The sequence below is a fragment of the Pochonia chlamydosporia genome, chromosome 4 (genome assembly GCF_001653235.2).
Source record: "Pochonia chlamydosporia 170 chromosome 4, whole genome shotgun sequence".
Lineage (NCBI taxonomy): Eukaryota > Fungi > Ascomycota > Sordariomycetes > Hypocreales > Clavicipitaceae > Pochonia > Pochonia chlamydosporia.
Window position 1 is genome coordinate 1724136 of NC_035793.1, and position 13335 is coordinate 1737470.

At 51.0% G+C, this 13335-nt stretch overlaps 4 protein-coding genes across 4 annotated transcripts; all 4 read right to left on the reverse strand.

Moving 5' to 3' along the window:
- Window positions 1-70: 70 nt before the first annotated feature.
- VFPPC_07956 (anucleate primary sterigmata protein B) lies at window positions 71-4439 on the reverse strand (the record flags this gene model as incomplete). The annotated part of the gene is made up of 2 exons (XM_018286739.1): window positions 71-1261; window positions 1320-4439. 2 exons carry the CDS (start codon window positions 4437-4439, stop codon window positions 71-73), a joined length of 4311 nt encoding a protein of 1436 aa, XP_018143481.1.
- A 1932-nt stretch (window positions 4440-6371) lies between these two features.
- Window positions 6372-6838, reverse strand: VFPPC_07957 (hypothetical protein; the record flags this gene model as incomplete). The annotated part of the gene is made up of 3 exons (XM_018286740.1): window positions 6372-6402; window positions 6464-6563; window positions 6685-6838. 3 exons carry the CDS (start codon window positions 6836-6838, stop codon window positions 6372-6374), a joined length of 285 nt encoding a protein of 94 aa, XP_018143482.1.
- A 2825-nt stretch (window positions 6839-9663) lies between these two features.
- VFPPC_17867 (hypothetical protein) lies at window positions 9664-10170 on the reverse strand (the record flags this gene model as incomplete). Its single annotated transcript, XM_022429542.1, has 1 exon — window positions 9664-10170. The coding sequence occupies one exon, from the start codon at window positions 10168-10170 to the stop codon at window positions 9664-9666; it is 507 nt and encodes a 168-aa protein (XP_022285404.1).
- A 979-nt stretch (window positions 10171-11149) lies between these two features.
- On the reverse strand, window positions 11150-12447 carry VFPPC_17866 (arginase; the record flags this gene model as incomplete). Its single annotated transcript, XM_022429541.1, has 3 exons — window positions 11150-11459; window positions 11524-12107; window positions 12364-12447. 3 exons carry the CDS (start codon window positions 12445-12447, stop codon window positions 11150-11152), a joined length of 978 nt encoding a protein of 325 aa, XP_022285405.1.
- Between the last annotated feature and the right edge of the window lie 888 nt (window positions 12448-13335).

The window sequence follows — 13335 nt, forward strand, 5'->3', positions numbered from 1 at the left end:
GTAGGAGGAGTCATAACGGCATTCACGTCTCAGATTGTCATACATCCCAGTTTGGACAAAACATGCAATACTACTCGGTGTCTGTGTTTGTCCTCCTCACTCTGTCCCTGAGATCCTTGTTCTCCATTTCAAGCCCACCGAGCCGTTGTCGTGCAGCTGCTCGGTCCTGGTTTCGACCTTCTCGTTCCATCTTCAGTTTATATTCCATATCTCGAAGTCTCAGAAGCCAGCGGTTGTCGTTGTTCGCCGGCTCGCCTTCGCTGGGCAAGGCCACCTCCATGTTGGTAAAGTTCCCTGAGGATGGTCGCGGTATTCCAGAAGCGGTGTTGGATCGAGATGAACCCCCTGAGCGGCTGTTCCTTCCTTGGCTCAGTTGAGAAGTTCTACTCCTATCGCGATCTCCCGGTCCTCGTGGAATGCCTGGTGAAGGTGAGCCTGCACCTGTAGCACTTCTACCCAGAGGCAATGTGCCATCAGAACTTGACTGCGCCGCACGGCTCCGCACATCGTTGGCGGTTCGAAGCGTTGCGTTCTCGACCTTGAGTTGCCGATACGCATCCTCCAGTCGTGCCATCCTGGTGTGCATGTCATGGGGGGCCAGACCTCCCGAGGCCACTGAGTTTCGTATCCGGGCTTCAAGACGATCCAGCTTCTTAATTCTCACTTCGAGATTATTTTCTAGCGTCTGGTACTCTCGCTGCAAGTCCCGTTCCACAGATTTGATCTTCGAAGTCAGCCCTGTAAACATGCTCTCAATAGCCTTGATGGCACCGAGTAGGTTCTTCGAGAAGCCTGGAAGTCGGGCCGCAATAACTTCCACTGATGGCACAACTTGCTTGTCAACAAGAGTATTATTGTTGAGCCATTCTCGCCCGCACAAAGCGCTGAGCTTATGCCACAATTTAAGCAGCAATTCGTTGCGTTCCAGCAGCTGGTCACGAGCAGACTGCTCCAGCTGAGCCAGCTTTCTGCGATCTTGTCCCCTGGTACTCTCCAGCTCAGCAATCCTGACATCTTGGGTGCTGGCCGTCTGCGTGAGGTGCTGATGCGTGCGCTGGAATGTGTCGAACTGCACCTTGGTATTGCGGTGTGCGACACGCTCCTTCTCCAGCAACTCGGTGATCTTGCGGGATTCAAGAGCATGGGATTCCAAGAGAGCATCTCGTTGTTTGATGATGCGATCCTTTTCGACCAACGACGCCTTTGTGGTATCGAGCTCGCGAATTGTGTTTTCAAGCTCGCGTTGCATCTTAGCAATCGACTAGAAGTTGGATTATTAGTATACTTTGTTTCACAAAGTGAAAGAAACCAACACTCACCTTGAGAAGAGAAGATCGGGTGCCATTGAGGTCGCCCAAAGCTTCTCGAAGGTTATTCTCGAGCTCTATCAGCCTCTCTTTCCACTCGGTAGCCTCAACTTCGCGAGACGACAGACTCTTACGCAGTCGTCTTACTTCGTCCTTGGCACTGGAAGCTTCCCTGTTCAATTCATTCACAACCTGTTGAACTTCTTCCTTTTCTTTGTCTGCAACAATCTCCCTCTGCATGCGCTCCTGTTGAAGGCGGCCGTCCAGCTCTCTGACCCGGTCCTTTTCTTCACGCAGACTCTGCTCTGCATTTGCAATCGCGGCCTCCAGATCTCCAATGCGAATCTTGTCCGCCTCTTGCTCTTCGCGCAAGAAGGCAATCTCGCCTTGACTTGACTCTTGCTGTATGGAGAAGCGCTGGTTCTTTTCGTTCGCCTCAATCAGCTTCTGTTCCAAGTCCTCGAGCTCCTTATTCGACGAATCCAACTCCTCCTCCAGCTGCTGTATGCGGCGCAATTTGCCTGTCTGGTCATCTTCAAGACGCACAAGAGCCTCGCTCATTTTTCGCATCTCTTCCTGCAAGGCGTCGAAATTTTCTGAGCGATCTCTTAAGTCGGCGTGAGCCCGTTGAATCTCCTCGTTTCGTTGATCGGCTTCGGATTCTAAGGCGTCGATCTCTTCCTGAGCTTCATGGCGTAAAGCCTCAAACTCATTCTCCATTTCACCCTGCTCACGAACGGCTTCGTCTCGTTCCGCTTGCAGAGCAACGAGATCATTCATGGCCGTGTCAAGATCTTCCTGTAACGACATGGCACTCTCTTCTGCCTCTCGCTTGCCCTCAACCGCAGCCTCAAAGTCCATCATGCACGACTCAAGCTCCCTTTGCAATTCCTGATTCTGTAGCTTCACTTCACTGATCTTGTCTCGCAGCTCTGCCAATTTGTTTTCCAGCTCTTCGCGTTCAGACTCTTCTTCGATGGAGGTTTGTCTAGTCCGGGCACTGCCTCGTGACTGCGACCTTTCATGGCCACCTGCTCGGGATGCTGAGCGCTCAAATATGCTATCTACGGTGGACGGAGCAGGTCCACCGCGGCGCTGTGCCATTTTGAGGTCTTCAATTTCCTGATAGAGTCGCTCCTTCTCACGGTTCCTCGAGGTAAGCATTGAGGTTTGCGCGCCAACCTCCCGCCGCAACTCAGCATTCTCATGACGGAGCTGTTCGCTTTCCCGTCGTAGTTCATCAACCAAAGCATTAGCAGCAGAGCCGGCATTGGCACTGGGGACATCAGTCTCTCCAGACAATCCAGACATCGGACGACTGGGAGAGAACGTGCCGTCGCGGGGTTTCTTGGAAATATTGTAGATATTGGTTGTGTGTTGCATATTCCCTTGCCCAGAAAGTTCCTTCTTGAGCTGAAAGATTTCGTCACGTAGCTTTCGATTGTCTTCGTCTGCTTGCTCTCGGCGAACGGTTTCTTGCTCCAGCAGGTCGCTCCAAACAGCCGACTCGTCTGGAGCACCAACATTACTACCAGTGCGTTCCCCAAGCGTCTTCACCATTTGGAAAAGCTGCATCTTTTCGGATTCTCGACTGAGACCCTCGCTCCTGAGCCTCTCAATTTCAGTGGCGTACTCCTCGACTCGCTCGCGCAGGTATATAAGCTCTTGCTCTCGCTCGTAGGCGTCCTCATCGTTTGTTCGGGAGGTATGATCCGTGGACGACGCCGTACCTGGTCTATTGTCTTCATCTCGGGCTTGTTTTTCAAGCTCTTTGACTCTCTTCCGAAGGATTTTATTATCACGTTGCAACACTGCAAGGCTAGTTTTAAGGTCCACATTCTCAGAGATCATTTCTTTAATCCCCTCCTCGGACAGCTTATCCAGACGGTCGCTAAGGAACATGACCTTCAGCTTCAGATCAAAGTTCTCCTTTGACAACCTCTCAATTGTGCTGCTTTGTTCCTTGAGTGTAAGGTTCTTTCCAGTCTTTGTTATTGTCCCCGTGTTGGTACCAATGGTTAGGTTTGACGGACGGCGAGGTGTTTGGAGGCCATTCTTGAATTTGTACTCTTTGGCCAACGATTCGGGAACCTGGACGTTTTTGACATGTTGAGCTAGGACAGTATCGGTGGGTGCAGTAGCCTTCAAGTTCTCACGAGAGGCTTTGGGAGTTTTGAGAGGATCGTTGAAGTTCGGTCGATCGGGGCTCGAGACCTCAGGGAGCGTATCCAACTGGTGGCTAGGCAAGTCGTTGAACTCGTCGCCTCCAAACCCGGAAACCATGCTGCCCATGCTTATCGAGCGCTGGAAAGGATTACTTGTCGAGCGTAACATCCCCATAGCTGGAACAGCACCACCCGATTGCAGTGCATAATCGACGCCGTGACCAACGGTGGCCTCACTGCCGTCTTGCGATTCGGGGTTCGTGATGAATGAAGACGTCGATGAGCGCTGGCTGCCGTACCGACTGCGCAAATATTTTGATCGTTTGCCAATTCGTAAGGAGTTGCCAGGCGTGCTGCCTGCCTCGAGCTTGTCAGATATTTGGGATTGTAAGAAGGGGTCGTCTGTAACGGAGAGGAACGAGTGGTCATTGTCATCTTTGTATTCATCGTCATCTGTCCGGGCCACAGCACCGCTGTCCTTTGTAGTGTTGCTAGCCATACTAACGGCTCTGGAAATAGTTCTAGCTGCAGCGGCAGCTGTAGGTGAGGAATCCAGATTCTCAAGGCTCGATGTGCGATCTTCGGCTTCGCTAAGCTGAGCATCGTCTCTCTTCCCCGCATTCTGGACTTCTGTTTTGCCAGAGGTGTCTAGTGTATCGTCGGCTCCAGTTGCATCATAGGTCGTCCTCGTCGCGACAGGAGACAGTGTTGGCAGGAAGCTCGACTCGACATCGTTGAGGTGTTCTCGCACGGCTTCCTCCGTCAAAGTCTCGTCAACCGCTCTGCTTTGGTCTATCGTCGCGGCTTCAATGTAGCTACTCTCCATTGCAGATGGGCCAGTGGTGCGTCCCGAGGCAGAGGCACTGCCGGTTGGCGGTAATAGTTTTAATATGGAATCGTCGGGTTGCGCGTTAGTTGCATCGCCAGCGCTTTCCGGCGCGAGATTGGGCTCTTTTGAGTCTGGCATTTTACTTGGCCTGGTGACCCGCCGGGCGCGCTCGTCACTCGTCGTCGTGGAAGGCGGCCGGGTGATTGTTGGGGACCGATGTGGTGACAACTCAACATTAGGCAGAGCGCATCTTGAAGCTTCAAGCGTCTGGCCGAGTTTGCTCTGCAATGATGCCCGGGTGGACCACGATGCGAGATGCACAAGCTCAAGTGCCTACCTTCCCGCAGTGGAGCTCAAATAGGAGACAACGCTTGGATATGGGATGAAACAGTTTGTATGCAAATGCAAGTGTCAGGCCAGGGATAAAAAGAAGAAACACAGAAGAATTTTGGAATGCCCCTGTCAATGGCGGGCGACGCCAAAAGCACATGTACATGGGTGAGGTCAGGTCAACCGTCAATGTTTTGAATGTTGACTTTCGACTTAGTGACGCCAGTTGAGCCATGCCATGCCAGACTGGTTGGGCCGTGCCTGCCCCTCGCAGCTTGCTGGGTTGCTCCTGCCATTCTGGGGGGAACTCGGACCCGCGAGTCACTGTTTGGCTCCGTCCTGTTTGGCCGCTTTGGCGCGTGTTGTTGGTGGATGTCAACTGGTCAGCCACAGTTCAGCCTCAGGCCAAGTGGAGCCGTTTCAATATCCATTTCCAAGGCGCTGACTCGGATGTCAAATATCATGTTGATGATGTTGTCTTCTTGTCACAAGTCCAGGTCGACCGGTTCCATCATCTATTTATAAACATCGGCATCTTATCCCAAATGCAGTCGTGATCTTCGGCTTTTCAAATCTCCTCACACTGCAGTCATCTCGCATTCATTATTTTTTTTGGTTAGCACAATGTCTGCCTCACTCGCTCCAGAATGCAACGAGGTCAAAGAGTAGGGGCCCTTGTGAGACGGATTTCGGCGCAATGAACCCAACTGACCACCCTTCTTTAACAGACGCTATGATACTTGCTTCTTGAAGTGGTATAGCGAAAGTACGTCTACGCCCAGCAGCCTCCCACGGCTCCTCAGGCTAACCCTTCCACGCAGAATACCTACGAGGAGCAGAAAAAGACAACAAGGAGTGTGCGGACTTATTTAAACAATATCAAAAGTGCCTTGGTGTGAGTTGCTAGCAGCAGCAATTGGACAGGGTTACCGTGATTAACAAAGAATATTGCTTCAGGTTGCTCTCAAGGAAAGGGGCATTGACAAGCTTCTGGATGATGCTCGGGAGGACAACAAAGAGAATGACGCGCGGTTATCGGCGCCCAGAAGTAAGATTTAACAACTTGAGCGTTGACTGTGAGACTGAACTATGGACTGATACTTTGGCAGAATAAATATCCGGTTCCCAACTCACCTCACTCTTCACCACTGGCATTATCTCAGCTTTTTCCCTTGCACTGCAACCAATTGTGTATATTACACTCATGTAAAATTACGAATGGTAGACATTTAAGTTGATGAAACTATTTATCTGATATCTCAGACGGTCCATGCCGTGTTGGACATGCACATGGCGCATTCCGCTACATCGGGATGTCAAAGTACTCTTGCTCGGGCAAAGTAGCGCAATGGTGTGAAACACAATGAAGCATAATGCGTTACCGGGCAATTGGCTATTGGCCAATATACTCTGCAACTAAATCATATGCGAATTGGCCAAATGGATGGTGTTCTCGTTTCAACAATTCCCACATCAGTTTACAAGCTTCGCACGGCAATACGGTCACAATACCGTCGAGAAAAAGACACAACACATAGTCCACCCAGTCGATACATCATACTATCCGTATCTAGCAAACGGGTACTGAAGTGGTATTAGCATCGCTACAATGCCAATCCCTCTTCAGAATAATGTTCACGTAGAAAAACATATCCCGAGGACCCATTCGTAGATCATCCATCAAATCCCACTCGCAGCTTATATTCCCTTTCAAAGGGCGGGTATCTCAATCATGACAACTTAATTAGAATACTTGGGATCGACTTTCTTGCTGCACATCAAAAATCATCAGTACTCAACTCTCAACCGAGATGTCATGGGGAGTCACATACCCAGAGAACTTCTCGTAAGCACCGCGGGCACCGTCGGTAACCTTCTCCTGTTGATCGGAGCTGAGTTTCAAACCGGCCTTTTTGGAGAGGAAGCCGAAAGCTAAACGCTACCAGTCAGTAGTTGCTCAAATACCCAGTGTTTGAATGGTCTGTAGTTGGGGAACCAGATGCAGCCTGCCAAATATCACGGCGCCATCTAGCCTCATGGCAATAATACTTACCTTTGTCACCGTAGTCCTGCTTCTGTTCACCTCCCTGCTGGTTCTGGTTCTGGTTGTCACCACCTTGCTGCTGCTGCTGCTGCTGCTGCTGGTTGTTGTTACTGCTGCTACCAGCCTTCTTGGCAGAGTCGACGGCCTTCTTGAGGAAATCCATTATGTAAATTGTAGTGTAAAAGGAGCACTGATGTAAGTTGTATGGCGTCAGGATAATGTACTACAAAGAAAAAGAGAGAGTAAAACAGCTGAGGGACCTCTGCAACTTATACCTCTCATTCCCATCCACACTCAACGCCTCATTCGGACGTCCCGCCTTCTCCCCTCCTCCTCTTTCGTCCATTTCCCATCTTCCCCTCAGTTAATCTCGGCCACCGCGCTGGGCGTCCAGTCTAGGAATGGTCTGGTCGACTGATACATCCATACATGTGTACACACATCCGTCGAGTGACACCATTGCAGCCGAGCTAAGGGTCCATTTTGTGATCCACGGCACCTGCAAACCATGTTCAGCTAGACAAGTGCAGAAATCTCCCGCTAGGTAGCTTTTGGTGGGGGGGATGTTCCGGGGTCCAGACCAGACTCGAGAGTACGTCATGCCAACAGCCCTTTGTGCGATTTTTTGAAAACGATGGGAATTGCTAGGGATGGGTCGAGGGCCATTGGTTGCTCAATGCGTCCTGGCACATGAGGCCCTCTAGATGGGTGTTTCCGAATGGCACCACGAGCTGTTTGTTGGATGAGAGCGAGGTGAGGCAGCCAACGCTCCATGTGCGCCCGTACGAATCTTACGTGTTGCTGTTTCGTGGGCTTCCCAGCAATGAGAGCCGTTAGGAGCCAGCTAGGTCTTCTGATGGACGTGTTGTGCATGGGATCCGGCGATCAGTGTTTGTCCCAACAAGCTGCTGATATTCCCGATATGAACCATGATGCTACGATACATTTGTGCACATAGTATTCCGCCTTCATCCAATGAAGTCAGCCACGCCAAGTGGTGCTTGGATGAGCTCATCGCTGGTCCTTTGCGCTCATTGATCATCACCAGACCACCTAGGTATGCGAGTTTCTCAGTTCAATGTTCCCTAAAGTTCAATGTCCATTCATAAAAGTCTCCCGTGCTGGTATTCGAGAATATCTCATCTGCCCAAATCCGGCGTGATCGTCAGGGCTCCCGTCTGAACATCACTGATCCAGGGACAACTATGGAGTAAACCCTGGTGGCTGTTGCGGGAGGTGAGGGTCTGGGCCTGGTGGCCAGGAATGAGGGGCACAAGCCACTCAACTTCTCTTGACGGGTGGCCTCCCAAGATTTCTCAAGCTGGGTATCGCAGCCAAGCTCATGAGCTCTTTGGCGGTTGGCCCACAATGCGCTAGACGATGTACTTCATTGCACGCAGCTGAGCAAGGATCAATCTCATTCAAAGTCTAGAGCTCCAAGCAATAGCCACAGCTGAGATCTTGCTTGTGCGGCTGAGAGCGAAATCGTGTGTTCGGCACCACCAAAAAGGACGAACACAGCCACTGTGTTCGAACAAGTCACGTACTGGACAGGTGGTGCCTCGTGAAGCCTTTCACAGACACCAGCTATCGTACGCATTGAAACAGCAATACCTCCATGTATTATTACTGAGGCGTAAGTGAGGCACGTTGAATCTGCAAAGCCTGTCACCTGTGCAGTGTGCAAGCATGTAAACAAGTGACAATATTGAATGCATCTGGTAGCCAAAGTAAATGACACAACCCCAGCTGTCCTTATGTTAGACAGGGGCATGTACTTTCTGTTATATCAGCTCATCACGAGCATTGTAAATAAAATACAGGCTGTATAAGCCATCTGGTCAAATTTGTCCCATAAACACCAATCTCCAATTGATTCCCATACCCAGCATGATCCCACCAAGTCGTTTCCATTACTCATACACCCATGTATACAAAAGAGAAGACACAAACGAAGGTTGAATCCCGCAAATCATTTGCCCTCATCGCCAGCATTGTACGCCAAAATAGCCTCCCAAAAAAGACAAAAAAAAATATACCAGGAGCCATCGAAAACCAACATAGACCACGTCACCGGTGTCATGAATTGACAAAAACCTGATACGCCATGATCATGACCCAAACCAAGAAAATAATCCCTGTCAGTGCCATTGCAAACACAAACTGCCAACATTGACCTAAACATCCCATTAGCCACTACCAAAGCAACGAAAAAGCAAAAACACACGCCAAACTCACATATATTTTTCTGCTGCATCCACGCCAGCGTCTCCTGCGTCAGGCCATGCGGATTCCTATTAAACACCTGCAAGTTACAAGTGCCCTGTATAGAACCGCTCGGCCCAAAGAGCTGCACCGACACGACGACCAGCCCGACGAGCCACAAGACGAAGAGCATGAACGCGCCAATCATGACGATGGCCGGTAATAGTCGCCGATTTGCAATGAGCCAGAACATGAAGCCCATGAACAGGATGGCGATGGCGCCAACGGTGATAAAGTACGGAAAGTACCTGTTAAGTGTCAGTGATGAGAAGCACAACAGTGAATAGAGGTGCTTACCAGGGTACAGGTAAGTCCAGTTGCATCTGCATTTGGACAAAGGATGAGAACACGCCGACTATACTAGCTGACGACAGGAGCATGACGAATATCCAGATATTGAGCTGGAGCGGCGGCCAATTATACGTGCGTATCTGACTGGTCGACCTGCGCTGATACACCATGGTGCTGCCGCTCCTTGTCGACGCGGCCATCTTCATGGTGATGATGGGTGTTGTGGTGTTGCGATGTGACTCGGTTTGCGAAGGGACAAAAAACTCTCGGCAATTCCTCCTTGAAATGACACCTCGTCGTTACTATTCGCCCAAAATGGTCAATCACCTCCCAGACTAAACAAGTCCAAGGAACAAAAAGACGCCTCCCGAGAAAATATATAGACGCCTGGCAGCTTCCAAAGCTCGGACGCGGGCCGTACCGGACATGGACTCACCACTCGAGCACCAGACAGCAAGCAGCAATCAATGGGGGCCACAAGCCAAACCAACCCACAGAAATGCCCAAGAGGCCCCAATAAACCCAGCCTATTGCTGCCACGTCAAGACACGACAGAGTAAGATGGAGAACGAACAAGTAATACGCAAGGAAGTGATATGCGGCAGCCAGGCCTAAAATGCTCTCGCTGGGCAGGACTGTTGTGTCGAGTTTTCTTCTCTCTGCTTGCTCTGCTGGGTCATGGTCAGAAGCTTCAACATCCATTTGATCCGACACGGACACGGACATGGACAAGGTAGCTCTGAGCCCAAAAGCCCAGCGGCCTTCTCTCCCCACCAGGAAAGCAAGCAGAATGACGCCGATTTGCAGGCCAACAAATGCGCATGCACCTTTGGAGTCAAATTCTCCGCTTCGGGGGGTCACAGCGATGGTTCCTGGTGGTTCGCTTCCATGCGGCGGGTGTGTTCTCTTTTTGCCTTTGGTTCTCAAGTGGCTTGCCATTGGGTGAAGTGGTGACGCCGGTGACGCCGGTGGCCTTTGTGAGAGTGCCGGTGCATACGGGGTGTGTGCTCGCTCTGTGCCATTGTTTACACTTTGGGATGGCTGGGTGTTTACTCCATACTGTTGACCCGACTAAATTGTCCCAAGTGCCTCCGACAACGGTTCCCGTCAAGTCTAGAGGCATCATTTCTGGGCGTGGGGGGGGGAACGCAATGCCTTCGCCTAGCCCACGGCCTATGCGTATGGCAAGGGCTGGCACCTGTTACACCTGGCGGTGACGCCTTATTGAGCGTAGACGGCGGTATAAACACCAGACATACAAGTATAGAAACCGTGGGCGATTATCTAAATTGGAAACAAAGAATCTCAAACACTAGCACGCTCACGACGTTCACGCAAGAGCACGAGCCCATTATTCTCAGCCAGCCGGCATCAAAGAGATATTTCACATGTCTACGGATATTAAACTTTTCATTCATGCCAGGTCCCTTATGCTGCAACTCTCTCCTGCCCAACCGACCAGACATCAATGTCTTAGTCAATGCAGCAGCGGGCGGGAAACACGGAAACTTGGGCCGCGAACCACTTCGATGTCCACCCGCCAGATTGGCTGGGCATTTGGACCCAACAGCTCCGGTCCAGTCCAGTGGGGCGAATCGGCTCACCGCCAGCGCATCCCTGACAACTGGACCAAACCAGCACTTGACCTTGAGCTCGATACAAGCAGGCCCTAGCAGGCTGGCACACATCCAAAGTCACTCAATTGCTTCACCAAGTTCCAAACTTTCCGAAATCCATTGCTCAACTACTTTATGTACAACTCAATACAATACACTACCGTAACTGCCTTTTGCAAACCTGCGCCGTCATCGTCTCGTGTCATGTCTCAACTAAATGGTATAAATCTATCGTCTATGCCTTCTTTTCGCATGGCCAGCAGAAAAAGCAGCATATTCCCCCAATTACCCGTACAGCACCGCTACAGCAGAGTCTCACCCAAGGCGCAGCGCACCAGGGAGCAGCCAGCTCTAACAGTCTCCTGCGCACCGGCCTCGGTCGCTGCTAAGCTGGGGTTGACTTCAACGAGGTCAATGGCGACCAGGGAGCCAGTCTGGTGCACAGCTTCGCAAATGTAGTCACCTTCACGGAGAGTCAGACCGCCACGAACAGGAGTGCCAGTGCTGGGAGCCCACATAGGATCCAGGGCATCGACATCGAAGGACAGATGGATAGGAGTATCGGCGCCAATGTACGCCAGCGCCATCTCGACAACACGGCCAATGCCATAACTGGTTCACCAGTCAATATTTTGAATTCCTGGATATCGCCAACAGGGGGTGGTCAAGTGCTTACCGATCAACATCGAACATGCTAAAGGCCTTGATGCCGTTGTCGCGAAGAATCTTCTTCTCAGCCTTATCAACATCACGGAGACCAATGTAGACAAGCTTCTTAACATTAAGCAGCATGTCATCCTTGATCCAGCCAAAGTACTCCTCCTTGTCATCCTTGGCCAAACCAGAGGCAAAAGCAACAGGCATGCCGTGAATGTTACCGCTGTCACTGTCCTCAGGACGGTTGATGTCAGCGTGTGCATCAACCCAAATGAGAGCAATCTCGCGGTTCAGACGCTCGCGAACTGCCTTGGCGCTGCCAGTGACGGTGCCAATGGCGACGCTGTGGTCACCGCCAAGTGTGAGGACCAGACGTCCCTCCTTGGCATGCTCGTAGACCTGCTGCGAGATCTTGCGATTGACAGCCGAGGTGGTGAGAGGGTTCTTCATGCCACGGTGGTCGGGGTCGGACGCAGGCATCAGCTCCTCGTACTTTCGGACCGTCATGTCACCATGCAGCTTGTAACCGAGCTCATCGCTGATCTGGGTGAGGAGGCCGGACTCGATGAGAGCTTCAGGGCCGGCATCAACGCCAGCTTTAGGCTGTAGAGGACATGACGCATTAGCTGTGGCTCTCATAAATTTGTCAGGCAGCGCGGGATAATCGACTGCAAATCAAATCGTTGTGACAATGCAGGAACAGGATCACAGCAAAGAGATGGAGGGGCAGTTGGAGGGGCAGCGAAATGATGCAGGATCGACACCAACCGCCAAACCAGGTTAAACTGGTCTGGTGTGATGCATCAATTGCTGCAAGGAATCGGCAACAAAAAAAGTCGGAACATTCGGCATGACATACCTGACCCTTGGAGAAGCCAACCGCAACGACACCAAGGTCCTGCGGGTTGGAGAGGAAGCGGCTCTGAACAATGTCGGTATTCATTGTGGGAATGTCTTGACAATTCAATGGATTTTTTTTTTTTTCGCGGTTGTGTTGGAGATTGAGATTTTAGAGGGGCAGAGAAAGCTCTAAAATCTGTGATGACGTGGGGTCTAGAATCAACCGATAAGACTGGCGTTTAAATACCAGGGAAACAAAGATAAGGGGGCTTTAAAAAGGAAGGAGGAGGAACAGAGTCTTAAAAAATGGGAGGGAGCAATTTAAATAACAGATTCCGAAACAACATGCACCCTTGGCTTACAAGACAGCGAGCAAACAAGAAAAGCAAAAGAGGGGGGGATGCGGATGGAGACAAAGTATTGGAATGGACGCCGAGTCGAGTCCGTGGGCAGATGATGAGGCTAGAATTGACAAGCTATACTCCTAAGTGCAGGTAGACGAGAAGATCGTGGCTAGCGGCCAGGGTTTGTGGTGCTGGACCAGAGGGAGAGCAAAACGCCCATCAACGGCGGAATGTCACTTAACGGCAAAGCTTGAAAAAAAATGAATGGCTTCAGTCGGCCTTCGGACCCGCGGGGCACAACACGCAGAAACTCGTCAAAATGATTTGATGAGAGTGCTGGAGACGACAGGAAAAGAGTGCATGGGTCTTGGTCAGGGCCAACAAAAAGAAAATGCGTCCCAGTGTCCTGTCCTGGTTCAATCACTGCCGTCGTTATATAAGGACATGGATGCATGAACTTTTGGCGATGGCAGCACCATATCCGGAGGTGAGGCCAGTTCACGTCTTCGGCGCTCCGAGATGGGGATGTAACCGCCGAGAAATTGATCGGAGACCTGACTTGAGCAGTGGTCCTGATGAAACCTAAAGTCGAGAGTGAAGTACTCCGCAATGAGAATTTAACAATCATAAATACGGTTTCCCAACTC